The following is an 18,471-nucleotide window of genomic DNA, read 5'->3' as shown; positions in this document are numbered from 1 at the left end:
ATTCATTTGTTTGACCATTAAAATTCTTTGAATTTTTCCAATTCTTTGACACGTGTTATTAATTTTGCATTTTTTTGCCTTTTCAACCCTCACTTTGTTGGAAAACTTTTCACATTCATGGTTTCCATATGGGATATTACATGACCTTTTAGTTTTTGTGTTCTTTCATTCGTGTATTTTCATTAAGACTTGCACCAGCCCAATAAATGATATAAGAGTTTTTGTTGGCATAACAACCTCAACATTGCCCTTTCATGATGTAGTGAAAAGACCTTTTAAAGGATTTGTATTTTATCATAAAATAGAAAAGAAAAGAAAGAAGCACAACAGAATTTTGACCCCTTTGAACCACTTGGCACATATCTTAAAGTAATTAAGAAGGGGGAGGAAGATGGCTTACCAATAAGTTTCCATGAGGGCTTGAATGAACAACTAAAATAGAGAGATGGTGGAATATAAAGAGGACTTTTCTAGCAAGTGCACCTGGCAATGGAGCTTAAAGCTTGAGATCAGTGCTGGATGCTCTCAATCTTTTAAGGTGTGGTTCCTGATCCATCTGCTTGGTTTTCCCCAGCATCATCATGGCCTCTTTGATGATCCACCAACATAGGCACATTGTGGTGTAGATAATCATGGGTGTATATCAGCTGAACCCCGCACCTCTTGATATCGTTGGTATGAGTAACCCAAAGATGATTATCCAGAGGAACAAAATCAGCCAGAAAGTGCCATGATTGTTTGCGGTGGTACGTATTTGGAATAGCATTCTTATGATAGAGAGTCACCAACAATTTATCTGATTTATAACCATTAGAGGCCTCGCATGAACACCAATACTGAGTGGCGCGGTCATCCACAACTTCATCCAGATCACCGCGCAATCTCAGACTAAATTGAGATTGATACAGACAATGACTCTCGTCACGAAAAAGAGTGAAGAAAGCAAATCCCAGAAAGTGGTCATCCTCGTACCAATTCGAAGGAGGCTCTATTCTTACTTGGCTTCCAATCTCCTGATGCAATACCCACCCTGGAATTCCACCATTTCCTTGGATAAGAATCATCTTGCCTTCCTTGCAATTCAAGTGCTGCATATACAATCAAAGCTAATATGTAATTGGAGTACTACTGGGTGGATGAAAAGTTTCAAGTGTCGTTATTAAATAAAAATCGTAACTCATTACTTGTTGGATTGAACCATTTGAGAAGGGAAGACCAGAGTGGAGATGGACTTGATAACATTTCCAGCTTCGTGCAGCCGTGGGCATCTATTTCTCGCAGACTCGATGGAAGCTCTAGAATGTCTTGGAGCATCTTGCAGTGACTGATATCAAGGTAACGAAGCTTACAAAGTTGAGAGATGCCAGAAGGTGTGCTAACCATTAGATTGCAGTGACTCAAATCTAGATGTTCTAAGGAGCAGAAGCCTTCCGGATTCTTAGGAAACTTCTCCAAGTTTGAACAACAACCTTGTAGTGTCAGACGTTCAAGGGATCTCAAATTATAAATGTTGTCTGGAAGAGTTACAAGGCAGCTGCTCATATCCAAATGCCTGAGGCTTTTCAGATTTTGAATTGATGATGGTAGCTCTTTTATACCAGTTCTTCTTAAATAAAGATTTCCTAAGGATTCCATATCCTCCGTGATTTCTGGAAAAGTATCTAGATTTGAACAACCATCGAGAGAGAGGATCAAAAGGGACTTTAACCTGCAAATGCTACTTGGAAGGCTCCTCAAGTTTTTGCAGTTTGTCAAATCTAACTCCCAAAGTCCAGTGAGAAGTTCTATTGAGGGTAATTCCTTAATACCACATCCTTTAAGGCTAAGAATAAATAAAGCTTTCATAGGACTTCCCATCATCTCTGGAAATTCCTTGAAGTTTGAGCATTCCCTCAAGTTAATATGTATAAGAGAGTCCAAGTATTGAATGCTACTTGGTAAACTCGTAAGGTTTTGGCACCCATACAAATTCAACGAGGTAAGATTCTTGAGATCTCCAATAGATGGATCAACAACATTCAAACTCCTACAACATTGAAGTTCCAACTTCTCTAGATTTGGCATATTTGAGAATGATATTTCAGTGAGTTGCTTTGATCCAGATAAATTTAAGATCTTCAACTGCTCCAAACGTTGTGACAAAAGGAATTTTGGTTTAGTAAATGAATTTTCGCGAAGAAAAAATTAATCTCAAACAAAATAATATGATCATGAAATACTAGTTATACCTCATTTCTTTGCCTAAGTTGTTTTATGTTGCTATACTTCATGTCGAGTTCAATAAGGTTCACTCCGAGAAAATTTGACGGCAATGATTTTAAAGGGTATCCTTCCCAATAAAGATATCTCAACTCATGTGCAGGGAATTGAAAATCTTCAGGAAGAATAACTTTCAACTGCTGTGCCATAGTACCATAATAATCGCTCGAATAAATCTTGAGCAATCTAAGTCGTTTCATCTTTGCAAAAATCTTTGTACTAACTTCTAGTGGTGTCGATCTTGACAAGTCCAAGAATATTGCCTCAACATTTTTCATCCCCTGCAGACAATAACAAAGAATTAGGCAAGCATAAAAGAGATAAAGCTAGCTAAAATTGAATGGATATGTAACTTAGACAAAAATGATATTGCTCAAATTTAAATATTTTTATGAAGCTTAAGAAAGTTCACGAGTTTGATGGTTACCTTCCCCATTGTAAATGCACGACACACATCACTCGGATCCCACAATCTGCTCCATTTTGTAGGATCATCAGGAGATTCACTACGAATAATGTTCTGTCCCATTTCTTGTATTAAATCATGCATAAGTATCTTACCTTTGGAAAGAGATATAAGACACTTGTCATAGAGGACTCTTATTTCTATCTCTGCATCCAAACCACAACAGTTCAATATCCTTGTAACGTAGTCTTTGTCTTCCCCATTAAAAAAACATGCAATATCAAGAAATATTTTCTGCTGTGTATCATCTAATTCGTCATAGCTTATTTTAAGCACATTTTGAATATTCGCTTCAGGTTTTCTTTTCAATTTACGCAATTGACTTTTCCATTCGAATATTGTCTTGTCCAACAACAAAATATCGAGGACTTTTAGAGCTAAAGGAAGGCCGTCACAATAACGGACTACAGGATCCGAGAGGTGGATGAAGTCTTGTTGAGGAAGATTTTGTCTAAAAGCAAAGAGACTAAAAAGCTCACCAGCTTGTTCAGAATTTAATTTCTCAACCTCATATACGTCATCCATTTCTTGTAACAACTGTTTATTTCTAGTTGTGATGATGACTCTGCTTCCTTTTTGAAGCCAATTACGATGTATGAAATCAAGTTTTAGGCATTAAGGTTCGGATCTCCAAACTCAAAGTTGTAAAATGACTAATATTTAAGATGAATTATATTGAGAAGTGTCTCAAATTCCTAGTTGTTATATATTCCTTATTGTGAAAATAATATTATGTAGAATATTTTATAAGTTCATATGTGGTTGTAATAAAATTCTTTATAGAATAAAGAAACCTAGTAGGAATATCTCTCTAAACATTTTAGGTCATGTGGAGGAAAAAAGTTATGATATGAGATGGAGATAGAAATGAGAGGAAGAGTGAAAGACAACTAATGAAGTAAGAGTGCTCACGGCTTAAACTATAGATACAAAGACTGGAAAATGATGGATGTTTAGTAACTTAGTCGTTGCATCTGTTTTTACTATTTGTAATTTTTTTTTTATTGTATGGTGGAATGTTATCTCTCATTTATAGGTGTAGATATGGTTGATCGAATCATACTAAAACTTTGTGTACCTTTATACATGAATTATCTTTATTTTTGTGTTCTTTCATTCGTGTATTTTCATTAAGACTTCCACCAGCCCAATAAATGATATAAGAGGTTTTGTTGGCGTAACAAACTCAACATTACCCTTTCAGGATGTAGTGAAAAGACCTTTTAAAGGATTTGTATTTTATTATAAAATAGAAAAGAAAGCAATATATTCTTATATTGATGATAAATACTTAGTAAAAATTGTATGGTGTTATATAGTCTGCACATATCTTAAAGTAATTAAGAAGGGGGAGGAAGATGGCTTACCAATAAGTTTCCATGAGGGCTTGAATGAACAACTAAAATAGAGAGATGGTGGAATATAAAGAGGACTTTTCTAGCAAGTGCACCTGGCAATGGAGCTTAAAGCTTGAGATCAGTGCTGGATGCTCTCAATCTTTTAGGGTGTGGTTCCTGATCATCTGCTTGGTTTTCCCCAGCATCATCATGGCCTCTTTGATGATCCACCAACATAGGCACATTGTGGTGTAGATAATCATGGGTGTATATCAGCTGAACCCCGCACCTCTTGATATTTGTAGCCTGATCATCTAACGCAGCCAGAAAGTGCCATGGTTGTTTGCGGTGGTACTTATTTGGAATAGCATTCTTATGATAGAGAGTCACCAACAATCGATCTGATGCATAACCATTAAGGCTGTTGCATGATGTACACCGATTCCAAATGGCGCGGTCATCCACAACTTCATCCGGATCACCGCGCAATCTCAGACTAAATAGATATCCATACCGACTACGATTCTCATAAAGAGTGAAGAAAGCAAATCCCAGAAAGTGGTCATCCTCGTACCAATTCAGAGGAGGCTCTATTCTTACTTGGCTTCCAATCTCCTGATGCAATACCCACCCTGGAATTCCACCATTTCCTAGGATAAGAATCATCTTGCCTTCCTTGCAATTCAAGTGCTGCTTATACAATCAAAGCTAATATGTAATTGGAGTACTACTGGGTGGATGAAAAGTTTTAGGTGTCGTTATTAAATAAAAATCGTACCTCATTACTTGTTGGATTGAACCATTTGAGGAGGGAAGACCAGAGTAGAGATGATGGACTTGATAACATTTCTAGCTTGGTGCAATCGTGGGCATGTATGTCTCGCAGACTCGATGGTAGCTCTGAAATGTCTTGGAGCATCTTGCAGTGACTGATATCAAGGTAACGAAGCTTACAAAGTTGAGAGATGCCAGAAGGTATGCTAACCATTAGATTGCAGTGACTCAAATCTAGTCGTTCTAAGGAGCAGAAGCCTTCTGGATTCTTGGGAAACTTCTCCAAGTTTGAACAACAACCTTGTAGTTTCAGCCCTATAAGGGATCTCAAATTATAAATTCTGTCTGGATGCGTCACAAGGCAATTGCTCATATACAAAAACTGGAGCCTTTTCAGATTTTGAATTGATGATGGTAGCTCTTTTATACCTGTTCCTCTTAAATCTTCTGGAAAAGGATCTAGATTTGAACAATCATCTAGAGAGAGGATCCTAAGGGACTTTAACCTGCAAATGCTACTTGGTAGGCTCCTCAAGTTTTTGCAGTTTGACAAATATAAGTACTGAAGTTCAGTGAGAAGTTCTATTGAGGATGGTAATTCCTTAATAGCACATCCACGAAGGAGAAGACTAGATAAAGCTTTCATAGGACTTCCCTTCATCTCTGGAAATTCCTCCAAGTTTGAGCATAAACTCAAGTCCATTTTTTCAAGAGAGTCCAAGTATTGAATGCTACTTGGTAAACTTGTAAGGTTTTTGCACCCACACAAATTCAATGTGGTAAGATTCTTGAGATCTCCAATAGATTGATCAACAACATTCAAACTCGTACAATCTCCAAGTCCTAACTTCTCTAGATTTGGCATATTTGAGAACGATATTTCAGTGAGTTGCTTTGATCCTCTTAAATTTAAGATCTTCAACCGTTCCAAATGCTGTGACAAAAGGAATTTTGGTTTAGTAAATGAATTTTCGCAAACAAAAAATTGATCTCAAACAAAATAATATGATCATGAAATACTAATTATACCTCATTTCCTTGCCAAAGTTGTTTTATGTTGCTATCCATCATGTTGAGTTCAATAAGGTTCTCTCCAAGAAAATTTGACGGCAATGACTTCAAAGGGTATCCTTCCCAATGAAGATATCTCAACTCATGTGCAAGGAATTGAAAATCTTCAGGAAGAATAACTTTCAATTGCTTTTCTGTAGTACCACAATAACCGCTTGAATAAATCTTGAGCAATCTAAGTTGTTTCATCTTTGCAAAAATCTTTGTAGTAATTTGTAGTGGTGTCGATCTTGACAAGTCCAAGAATATTGCCTCAACATTTTTCATCCCCTACAGATAATAACAAAGAATTAGGCAAGCATAAAAGAGATAAAGCTAGCTAAAATTGAATGGATATGTAACTTAGACAAAAATGATATTGCTCAAATTTAAATATTTTTATGAAGCTTAAGAAAGTTCATGAGTTTGATGGTTACCCCCATTCTAAATGCACGACACACATCACTTGAATCCCACAATCTGCTCCATTTTGTAGGATCACCAAGAGATTCACTACGAATAATGTTCCATCCCATTTCTTGTATCAAATCATGCATAAGTATCTTATTTTCAGAAAGAGATATAAGACACTTATCACAGAGGCCTTTTATTCCTCTCTCGGCATACAAATTACAATCGTCCAATATTCTTGAAACAAAGTCTTTTTCTTCCCCTTTAAAACAACATGCAATATCAAGAAATATTTTCTTCTGTGTATAATCTAATCCGTCAAAGCTTACTTTAAGCACATTCTGAATTTTCACTTCGGGTTCTCTTTCCAATTTACACAATTCACTTTCCCATTGGAGTATTGTCTTGTTAAACAAGAGAGAACCGAGGACTTTTAGAGCTAAAGGAAGGCCATGACAATAATAGACTACACGATCGGAGAGGTGGATGAAGTCTTGTTTGGGAAGATTCTGTCTAAAAGCAAAGAGACTAAAAAGCTCACGAGCTTGTTCAAAATTTAATTCCTCAACCTCATATAAGCCATCCATTTCATTTAACAAATGTTTATTTCTAGTTGTTATGATGACTCTGCTTCCTCTTCCAAGCCAATCACGATTTCTGAGTAAATATTCCAATTGATCTGAATCATCAATGTCATCGAGAACAATAAAAACTCTTTTACATCGGAGAACATTTTTTATCATATTGGCTCCTTGGCTAACATTGCTTACATTTTGATTTCTCTCCACTTGTAGTAGATCACATAGAAGTTGATTTTGTAAATGATGCAAACCCATAGTATTGCCAACTTCTCTAACATTTTCGAGAAAGCTCATATACTCAAATTCATGAGAAAATGTATTATATACAAGTTTGGTGATGGTCGTCTTACCCATTCCACCTATTCCACATATACCAATGATACGGACATCATTCAATTGATCAACACATAGCCGCCGAATTATCTCCTCTACATGGGAATCCATACCAACCAAGTTGTCACCAACATCCAACATTCTACAATTCAATCTCCTGTATATATAGTTGACGATTTCGTTAACATGCTCAGACTCATACCTGCCAATTGTAAAGTACATGTGATGATTAATTAAGCTATAGCTAATATAAAAAAAAAAAAAAAAAAAAAGAATACACGTTAAGCTTCTTCATGAGAAATGAATCATAGTGAAAAAAAATATATCAAAAGTATTAAGTTTTAAAACCCAAATTACGTTTTTAGGACCTTTTCATTGTATCAAGTATACAAGACAATGAAAATAAAATATGTATTTGTTTAATTTATTTGCTTGTGAGACATTGTCAAATTGATTTTTTTTTTGGGAACATTTATAGGCTGCTAAGCATGGAGCAAATTTATATCAAACAAAATCATATTGTAATGACCCACTCTCTTGTGCATATATAAATATCATTTGCAGCTCTCTCTCTCTCTCTCTCTCTCTCTCTCTGTGTTATGTGTAACATTATAATTACCCAATCCCCTATCCACAACGTAGACACAAGGTCTTCATCATGTCTCATAATATCATGGGTTTGCAGGTCTTCAGCGACTTTCTTGATATACTTTGAATATTTCATGACTTGCAATAATCATAAATGACCTCCAAATCTCTTCAACTATTACTCTATAATCATAAAAATGTCTGATTCCTGTGCCAGTAAATAAAGCCTACTTATAAATGAAAGTTGAAGGGAAATTAATAAAGCTTTACCCATCCTTCACATGCTCTCCAGATGTATTGGCTGCTTCTGTCAATGCACTCCTCCAACTTCGCACCTTCTCTTTCATCTCCTCTGTATCTTCTTTGTAATTGGAAAATGCCTCTCCAAATCTTCCTGTCTGGTGCCGTACATGGGATGGATCCACATGGTAGAAAATCGGTACCACAGTTTGTTTCATTTCTTTCTTGCACTCCATGATCTTCACCAGCTCATCTAAGCACCATCTAGAACCAGCATAGTTTTCCGAGAAAACTATTAGGGAAAACCTTGATTCTTCAATAGCTTTTAGGAGTTCAGGTGCAATCTCTTCCCCTCTCTTAAGTGATTCATCATCTCTAAAGGTATGAATACCTCTTCGAATCAAATTTGCATACAAGTGATCAGTGAAATTGATTCGGGTGTCCTCACCTCTAAAACTCAAGAAAACATCATACTTCCATTGTGGGATGAAAGTAGAAATAGAAGTAGAAGTAGAACTTGTGGAAGCCATAGGAAACTTTTGCCAAAATTAGAACTCAGAAGAGATTTTGCAGAATTGTGAATGTAGATTGCGCTGTTTTTTTTGCAAGAATTTGGTGATGAAAGACTTTGGGTCAATGTTGTGTACAGAGGAAAAAAAAAAGAGTGGGTAGCGTCCGGGGGCACTGAGTACGACTTTCTGAGGAGGACAGATTTGAGTGTGATTCAGTCCACCACGTGGAGCACTACAGCTGGTCATCGGTGACAGTGGGTTTTAAAAAGCAGCGCCCCATAAAAATCTCCTCCAACCTTGCGAGTCTGTTTAAATCCTCATCTACTCGCTCTCTTCTTCTGCCACTTTTCTAAATTATTCTCATCTCTATTAAGTTATGTTGGATTTTCGTGTAAAGTAGTAGGAAGGAAAAATAAAAGTAAAAGGTACCATAAAAATATGAAAAGTATCAAATATATTTAAAATTTATCAAAAATTTATATATTTTAAAATTATTTAACTTATATATAATAAATTTTTTTAAATAAAATAGATTTTAAAAAATATATAAAAATAATTTATTAACTTATATGTATTTTATATTTTCTTTCACTTTTTTTTTCTTTTTTTTTTTAAATCTAACAGAGTCTCAAAATTTTTTTTAAAGGGTTAATTTCATTAATTTCCTTCAAATTGTAGTTAAATATATTTATCTCCTATAGTTTTAAAATTTTATTATGTACCTTTCTTATTTTGATTAAAAAAATGAGTAAAAATAAAAAAAAATAAAAATTATAAAAGAGATATTGAATGAAATTTCAAATTTTAAAAAGTTAGACATATTTAGTCAAAGAGATGAATGAAATTAATATTCTTTTTGAATTAAAAATATTTTGTACATGATAAGAAGATCCCAAATTAACGTAGTTGCATAATGAGACTCTTTTGCTTTCTCTAGAATTACTAAAATTAAGTGATCAAGAATTCCAACATATGAAACAGTGAGCACGCGCTGCCTTCAGATGGGATCACAAAGATGGAGCATCTTACTTAGGGTGATGTCAGTGCCAGCTGGAACGGTGGTGGTTGAAGATTGAATTATTATAGAGTGAGGGGTTCTTCGTTGGTACCCACTCTCTCTTCATTTTGGGTAACTACCCATTTGACCCCAATAATAAAATGAAATGTGTAAAATATATATCATTAAAAAATTTATAAAAACTTATCAACTCGATAAAAGTGATTTATTGATAAAAAATAATCACATGCATTTTATATATATTTAATTTGTTTGTTAAAAATGACTTATTGGTAAAGTACTCATATTAATTTGTTTGTTAAAATTAAAACAATTTCAATATATGTAATATTAATTTTTCTATTATTTTTGGAGGTTTTATTTTTTTAGTATTTCTATGATGCTTGAAATCAGGTTGTCAATATATCTATTATAATCGATATTTTCATCCTTAATTTTTTATGAGTTTGGAAACATGCGATATCAACCTAATATAAAAAAAATTGCATTTGAATGTGGTTTTTTGAATATGCTTCCGACCTAATATTCAACACCAATAATTGGACTTTTGAGTTAAGGTTATTCTTCTAACCTAATGTTGAATTTCAACAACAAAAAACTTTGATAAGTTGTTAGCAATATTTTTAGAATCAAATTGAGTATTAAACCGAAAACATTGTTGATTTATAGTTCATTGATTGGATCGGTGGTCGAATTATGATTAAATCGGTGACATCATAAATATATAATTTATATTTTAATAAAATTTAAAATAATTATAATAAATTAATATATATATATATATATATATATATATATTAATTTATATTGTATAATATATATTGTCATGATATCGCAATATATTAATTATTAAAATATAATCTTAGTTTGCTTTGATTTTATTATTGTAATAAATCATAAATGGATAGACCATATTAATTCAATGATGTTATTTTAATAGTCAAAACATAGGTGCTTGGAATACACTTAATTTCTAAGCATTCACTTATTTTCCTTGATGCATTTATTTTTTAATAGGGTGTACTTATTATCCTTTAATGTAGAATATGCAAAATGGTTCTTTATTAATTTTAATACTTGTACAACGATAAATATTTATTATGATTAATTTTAGTTGCTTGGTTTTCCTTGCTAATTCCTGTGGGGTAGGTGCTTGGAATTTTTCAGCAGTGGCCTTCTTTTGCAGGTCAATTGCAGGGAGTTGAAGAGAGCTGATCATGTTGCTTTTCCTCTTAAAGGATCCAAAATGAAAGACGAAGCAAATGAAAGTGTTTCGGCTGGTCTCTCCTACAGCATTGAAATCAAGAATGCTTACATTCCATCGTGGATAATATCCAGTATATGAGCAACCATGGGTTCGGAAGGGAGGAGCTTTGAGGCAAGGTATGACAAATTTTGGATATTACATGACCTTTCAGTTTTCCTTGCTTAGACATGTATGGAGTTGTCATGTCTCATTCTACATCAAAGGATGCTAGTTACGAATACATCATGCTGAAGAATTAGTAAACCCTGTTAAAAAATAAGTGCATGGAATCAACATCAAGGTGGGGATCACTCTACTAAATGGTGGCCAGTCTGGCTTCAAGAATGGCAGTGCAGTGGTTCTCATGGTGGTTAGAAGGGCAGCAGGGTGCTCCAGAGTCCAGCCATGGTGGTGCTAAGTCAACATTGATTCTTCAGTTGTTGTGACCTGTACATAGAATGATGGTTTTGGATTGTCTCAAGATTTACTAAGAAGAAGAAGAAGAAGAAGAAGCAGAAGATGAAAAAACTGTCACGTGATGCTATTGTCATTCTAGGAACAAGTCCCTCACTTTAAGACTCTTTTACTTTTAGAATATTCTACCATCAACCAATGATCAGCCATATTTCCATAAGGATTCATATTAATTTAAGATGGATTTATTATAGAACTAAAATGAGAATACATTTTAAAATGTTTATTGGGAGTAATTCAATTATATTTCAATATATTTGAAAAATAACACTACTAAGAAATTTAAGATACTTGCCATAATTGATGATAAAAATATGAAAATAATTTTAGACAAAAGTTTTGATCTAGAAAAATCAACAATTTTAATTTTGTTGTTGTCCTATATATAGTAGCTTGAGATATATACTTCACTCCGAATGCATTCCAAATTTGAGTTATAGATGTATATGTTCTTCACTATTTAAGTTTAATTGATAATTTATTCCAAATATGAATTTCTAAAACTAAGTGTTTAGCTAATCTAAAAGAAAGTCAAGTTTTAGGCATTAGGGTTCGGATTTCCAAACTCAATAAAGTTATAAAATGGCTAATATTTAAGGTGACATGTTGAGAATTAAGCGTCTCAAATTCTAATTTTTATGTGTTCTTTTTTGTAGAAATGATATTATATAGAGAATTTTCAAAGTTCATATGTGATTGTAATTAAATTCTTTATAGAATAAAAAACTTAGTAAGAATATCTCTCTAAATATTCTAAGTCATGGGAGGAAAAATGTTATGATATAAAATAGAGATAGAGATAAGAAGAAGAGTAAGAGATATTTGATGGAGTAAGAATGTTTACAACTGAAGTTGAAGACATAAAGACTAGGAAAATGATGGATGTTTAGGGATCCAAAAGTTGCTTAAGTTTTGTTATCTGTAATTTTTTTTATTTATTATATAGTGAAATGTTATCTCTCATTTGTAGGTGTAGACATACATGTTGACTAAACCATGCATTTTAAAACTTTGACACCTTTATATGTGGATTATCTTTACTTTATGTGTTCTTTCATTCATATATTTACATTGAAACTTTTGCTAGCCCAATAAATGGTATTAGAGCTTTTGTTGGCCTAACAAACTTAACGTTGTCCTTTCAAGATGTAGTGAAAAGGCCTTTTAAAGGATTTGTATTTTATCATAAAATAGAAAAGAAAGAAAAGAAACATTAGAGAATTTCGACTCCTTCGAACCACTTGGCAATATATTTATCTTATATTGAAGATAAATAACTAGTCCAAATTTTATGGTGTTATATAGGCCACACATAGATTAAAGTAATTAAGGAGGAAGATGGCTTACCAGTAAGTTTCCATGAGGGCTTGAATGAACAAATAAAATAGAGAGATGGTGGAATATAAGGACTTAGCTAGCAAGCGCACCTGACAATGGAGCTTAAAGCTTGAGATCAGTGCTGGATGCTCTCAATCTTTTACGGCATGGTTCCTGATCTTCTGCTTGGTTTTTCCCGGCATCATCATGGCCTCTTTGATGATCCAACAACATAGGCACACTGCTGTTTAGAGAATCACGGGTGTACATCAGCTGAACCCCGCACCTCTTGATATTGGGATGAGTAACCTCACCATTAATCCGGGTAGAAAAATCAAACACAGCCAGAAAGTGCCATGGTTGATTGCGGTGGTACTTATTGGGAATAGCATTCTTAGGATAGAGAGTCACCCACAATTCATCTGCAGATACATCACCATTAATCTCGTGACATTTACACAAAGAATCCATGGAGAGGTGATCCACAACTTCATCCGAATCACCGTGCAATGTCAGATCAAAATAATATGGAACCTCAAAATGATTCCCTTTATGATAAAGAAAGAAGAAAGCCAATCCCAGAAAGTGATCATCCTCGTACCAATTCAAAGGAAGCTCTATTCTTACTTGGCTTCCAATCTCCTGATGCAACACCCACCCTGGAATTCCACCGTTTCCTGGAATAATAATTACCTTGCCTTTCTTCCAATTCCGATTCATGTACTGCATATACAATCAGAGCTAATATGTAATTGGAGTACTACTGGGTGGATGAAAAGTTTTAAGTGTTGTTATTAAATAAAAATCATACCTCAGTACTTGTTGGATTGAACCGTTTGAACCATTTGAGGAAAGGACAGAGTAGAGATGATGGACTTGATAACATTTCCAGCTTCGTGCAGCCATGGGCATCTATTTGTGGTAGACTTGATGAAAGCTCTGGAATTTCTTGGAGCATCTTGCAGTGACTGATATCAAGGAGACGAAGTCTACAAAGTTGAGTGATGCCAGATGGTATGCTAACCATATGGTTTCCACTTAGATTTAATGTACACAAGGAATATAGACCCCAGATATCAGTGGGTATCGACCCTTCCATTAGATTGCAGTGACTCAAATCTAGTTCTACTAAGGAGCATAAGCCTTCCAGATTCTTGGGAAACTTCTCCAAGTTTGAACAACCAGGGAGTATCAATCGTTTAAGACATCTCAAATCATTAATGCTGTCTGGAATAGTCACAAGTTTCTTGCAATTGCTCAAATACAACATTTGGAGGCTTTTCAGATTTTGAATTGATGATGGTAGTTCTTTTATAGCTGTTCCTTCCAAACCAAGCACCTCTAAGTATTTCATACCCTCCATGATTTCAGGAAAGTTCCGTAGGCTTGAGCACCCATTGAGAAAGAGTCGGCGAAAAGATTTAAACCTACGAATGCTGCTTAGAAGACTCCTCAAGTTCTTGCAATCACTCAAAAACAATGAATTAATATTAAGAAGATGTTCCATTGATGATGGTAGCTCTTTTATACCTGTTCTTAAATCAAGACATTCTTTCATATCCTCCATGATTTCTGGAAAAGCATCTAGATTTGAACAAACAAAGAGTTGGAGGTCTTCAAGGGACTTTAACCTGCAAATGCTACTTGGAAGACTCCTCAAGTTTTTGCAGTGTTTCATATACAACTCCTTAAGTCCAGTGAGATATTCTATTGCGGAGGGTAATTCCTTAATAGCAGATCCATCAAAGTGAAGATAAGTTAAAGCTTCCATAGAACTCTCCTCTATCTCCAGAAATTTCTCCAAGTTTGAGCAATTATTCAAGTAAATAGTTTCAAGAGAGTCCAAGTATTGAATGCTACTTGGTAAGCTCATAAGGTTTTCACACCCACTCAAACTCAACAAAGTTAGCTTCTTGAGAACTCCAATAGATGGATCAACGATATTCAAACTTGTACAATATCCAAGTTCTAACTCCTCTAGATTTGGCATATTTGAAAAGTTTGATATTTCAGTGAGCTGCTTCGATCCTAGTAAATTTAAGAACTTTAACTTTCCCAAACACTGTGACAAAAGGAATTTTGATTTAGTACAAAATGAATTTTCATGAACAAAAAATTAATCTCAAACAAAATAATATGATGAAATACTAATTATACCTTATTTCCTTGCCAAAGTTGTTTTATTTTGCTATCCATCATGTTGAGTACAACAAGGTTCTCTCCATGAAAATTTGACGGCAATGATTTCAAAGGGTATCCTTTCCAATGAAGATATCTCAACTCTTGTGAAGGAAATTGAAAATCTTCAGGAAGAATAATTTTATACTCCTTTTTCATAGAACCACAACAATCCATCCCATAAATCTTGAGCAATCTAAGTCGTTTCATCTTTGCAAAAACCTTTGTACTAAATTGTAGTTGTTTTGATCTAGACAAGTTTAAGAATATGGCCTCAACATTTTTCATCCCCTACAAACAATAACACAGGATTAGGCAAACATAAAAAAGATAAAGCTAGCTAAAATTGTATGCATATGTAACTTAGACAAAAATGATATTGCTCACATTTACGTATTTTTATGAAGCTTAAGAAAGTTCATGAGTTTGATGGTTACCTTCTTCATTGTAAATGCACGATACACATCACTCGGATCCCACAATCTGCTCCATTTTCCAGGATTATCAGGAAATTCACTACGAATAATGTTCCATCCCATTTCTTGTATCAAATCATGCATAAGTATCTTATTTTCAGAAAGAGATATAAGACACTTATCATAAAGGACTTTTATTCCTATCTCTGCATACAAATCACAACTATCCAATATCCTTGAAACAAAGTCTTTGTCTTCCCCTTTAAAAAAACATGCAATATCAAGAAATATTTTCTTCTGTGTATGATCTAATCCATCAAAGCTTACTTTAAGCACATTTTGAATTTTCACTTCAGGTTCTCTTTCCAATTTACACAATTCACTTTCCCATTGGAGTATTGTCTTGTTAAACAAGAGAGAACCGAGGACTTTTAGAGCTAAAGGAAGACCATGACAATAATAGATTACACGATTCGAGAGGTGGATAAAGTCTTGTTTAGGAAGATTTTGTCTAAAAGCAAAGAGACTAAAAAGCTCACGAGCTTGTTCAAAATTTAATTCCTCAACCTCATATACGTCATCCATTTCTTGTAACAAATGTTTACTTCTAGTTGTTATGATGACTCTGCTTCCTCTTCCAAGCCAATCACGATTTCTGAGTAAATATTCTAATTGATCTGAATCATCAATGTCATCAAGAACAATAAAAACTCTTTTAAATCGGAGAACATTTTTTATCATATTGGCTCCTTGGCCAACATTGCTTACATTTTGATTTCTCTCCACTTGTAGTAGATCACAAAGAAGTTGATTTTGCAAATGATGCAAACCCATGGTATTGCCAACTTCTCTAACATTTTCAAGAAAGCTCATATACTCAAATTCATGAGAAAATTTATTATATATAACTTTGGCGATACTCGTCTTACCCATTCCACCTATTCCACATATACCAATTATACGAACATCATTCAATTGATCAACACATAGCTGCCGAATTATCTCATTTACATGGGAATCCATACCAACCAAGTTGGCACCAACATCAAACATTCTACAATTCAATCTCATGAATATGTTGTTGACGATTTTCTTAATATGCTCAGACTCATACCTGTCAATTGTAAAGTACATGTGATGATTAATTAGGCTATAGCTGATTAAAAAACAAATACATGTTAAGCTTCTTCATGAAAAATGAGTTATAGTAAAAAAAATTATATCAAAAGTATTAAGTTTTAGAACTCAAATTAAATTTTTAGGACATTTTTATTGTATCAAGTATACAAGACAATGAAAATAAAATATGTAGTGAGACATTGTCAAATTGATTTTTTTTTGGGAACATTTATAGGCTGCTAAGCATGGAGCAAATTTATATCAAACAAAATCATATTGTAATGACCCACTCCCTTGTGCATATATAGATATCATTTGCAGCTCTCTCTCTCTCTCTATGTTATATGCAACATTATAATTACCCAATCCCCTATTCACAATGGAGACACAAGTTCCTCATCATATCTCATAATATCATGGGTTTGCAGGTCTTCAGTGACTTTCTTGATATACTTTGATTCATGAGTTGCAATCATAAAAGACCTTCAAATCTATTCAAGTATTACACTGTAATTATAAAAATGCCTGATTCCTGTAGCAGTAAATAAAACCTAACTTATAAATGAGAGTTGAATGGAAATTAATAAAGCTTTACCCATCCTTCACATGCTCTCCAGATATATTGGTTGCTTCTGTCAATGCGCTCCTCCAACTTCGCACCTTCTCTTTCATCTCTTCTGAATCTTCTTTGTAATTAGAAAATGCCTCTCCAAACCTTCCTGTCTGGTTTCGTACATGGGATGGATCCACATGGTAGAAAATCGGTACCACAGTTTGTTTCATTTCTTTCCTGCACTTCATGATCTTCACCAGCTCATCTAAACACCATCTGGAACCAGCATAGTTTTCCGAGAAAACTATTAGGGAAAACCTTGATTCTTCAATAGCTTTTAGGAGTTCAGGTTCAATCTCTTCCCCTCTCTCAAGTGAATCATCTCTAAAGGTATGAATACCTCTTCGAATCAAATTTTCATACAAATGATCAGTGAAACTGAATCGGGTGTCTTCACCTCTAAAACTCAAGAAAACATCAAAATTCCTTTGTGGGATGAAAGTAGAAATCGAAGTAGAAGTAGAACTTGTGGAAGCCATAAGAAACTTTTGCCAAAATCAGAACTTAGAAGGGATTTTGCAGAATTGTGAATGTAGATTGTGCAGATTTTTTAGCAAAAATTTGCTTTGTGTCAATGTAATGTATACAGAAAGAAAAAGAAAAAGAAAAAGAAAAAAATAAAAATAAAAAAGTAGGTAGCGCCTAGGGGTACCGAGTCCGACTTGTCTGGGAGAGTACACAACTACAGCTGGTCCTTGGTAGGTCTTAAAAAGCCCCCTCTTCTTCTCTTTCCAGCGCCCTATGAGAATCTCCCCCGCTTGCCTTCCACCAACCATTGCGAGTCTGTTTAAATCCTCATCTACTCGCTCTCTTCTTCTGCCACCTTTCTAAATTATTCTCATCTCTATTAAGTTATGTTGGATTTTCGTGTAAAGTAGTAGGAAGGAAAAATAAAAATAAAAGGTACCATAAATATATGAAAAGTATCAAATATATTTAAAATTTATCAAAAATTTATATATTTTAAAATTATTTAATCTATATATAATAAAAAAAATTAAATAAAATAGATTTTAAAAAATATACAAAAATAATTTATTAACTTATATGTATTTTATATTTTCTTTCATTCTTTTTTTTTCTTATTTTTTTGGAATCTAACAGGGTCTCAAAATTTTTTTTAAAGGGTTAATTTCATTAATTTCCCTCAAATTGTAGCTAAATATATTTATCTCCTATAGTTTTAAAATTTTATTATGTACCTTTCTTATTTTGATTAAAAAAATGAGTAAAAATAAAAAAGTAAAAATTATAAAAGAGATATTGAATGAAATTTTAAATTTAAAAAAGTTAGACATATTTAGTCAAAGAGATGAATGAAATTAATTTTTTTTTTTAACTAAAAATATTTTGTACATTAACGTAGTTGCATAATGAGACTCTTTTGCTTTCTCTAGAATTACTAAAATTAGGGTGATGTCAGTGCCAGTTGGAAGGGTGGTGGTTGAAGAATGAATTATTATAGAGTGGGGGGTTCTTCGTTGGTACCCGCTGACTCTTCATTTTGGGTACCTACCACGTTTGACCCAATAATAAAAT

At 33.8% G+C, this 18,471-nt stretch overlaps 1 protein-coding gene across 5 annotated transcripts; it reads right to left on the bottom strand.

Annotated features, from left to right (window-relative positions):
* Positions 1–258: 258 nt before the first annotated feature.
* On the bottom strand, positions 259–17,606 carry LOC117909794 (disease resistance protein RPV1-like). Of its 5 annotated transcripts, none has more exons than XM_034823850.1 (7): positions 16,915–17,606; positions 15,222–16,314; positions 14,764–15,075; positions 13,418–14,668; positions 13,300–13,329; positions 4,352–4,728; positions 259–660 (listed from the first exon to the last, which is right to left on the bottom strand). In XM_034823850.1, the coding sequence occupies exons 1-7, from the start codon at positions 17,409–17,411 to the stop codon at positions 534–536; spliced, it is 3,687 nt and encodes a 1,228-aa protein (XP_034679741.1). In that variant the 5' UTR covers positions 17,412–17,606; the 3' UTR covers positions 259–533. The 5 variants fall into 5 exon arrangements, with proteins under 5 accessions (XP_034679741.1, XP_034679739.1, XP_034679743.1 ...); XM_034823851.1 differs by lacking the exons at positions 259–660; positions 4,352–4,728 and adding an exon at positions 10,766–11,262 and having other exon boundaries at positions 12,717–13,329; positions 13,418–14,228; positions 14,307–14,668; XM_034823848.1 differs by lacking the exon at positions 259–660 and having other exon boundaries at positions 4,057–4,728; positions 16,915–17,599.
* Positions 17,607–18,471: the final 865 nt, after the last annotated feature.

This window comes from Vitis riparia, unplaced genomic scaffold, assembly GCF_004353265.1.
Source record: "Vitis riparia cultivar Riparia Gloire de Montpellier isolate 1030 unplaced genomic scaffold, EGFV_Vit.rip_1.0 scaffold380_pilon_pilon, whole genome shotgun sequence".
Lineage (NCBI taxonomy): Eukaryota > Viridiplantae > Streptophyta > Magnoliopsida > Vitales > Vitaceae > Vitis > Vitis riparia.
The sequence above is the reverse complement of the archived record's forward strand: the minus strand, read 5'-3'. Positions and strand labels throughout refer to the sequence as shown.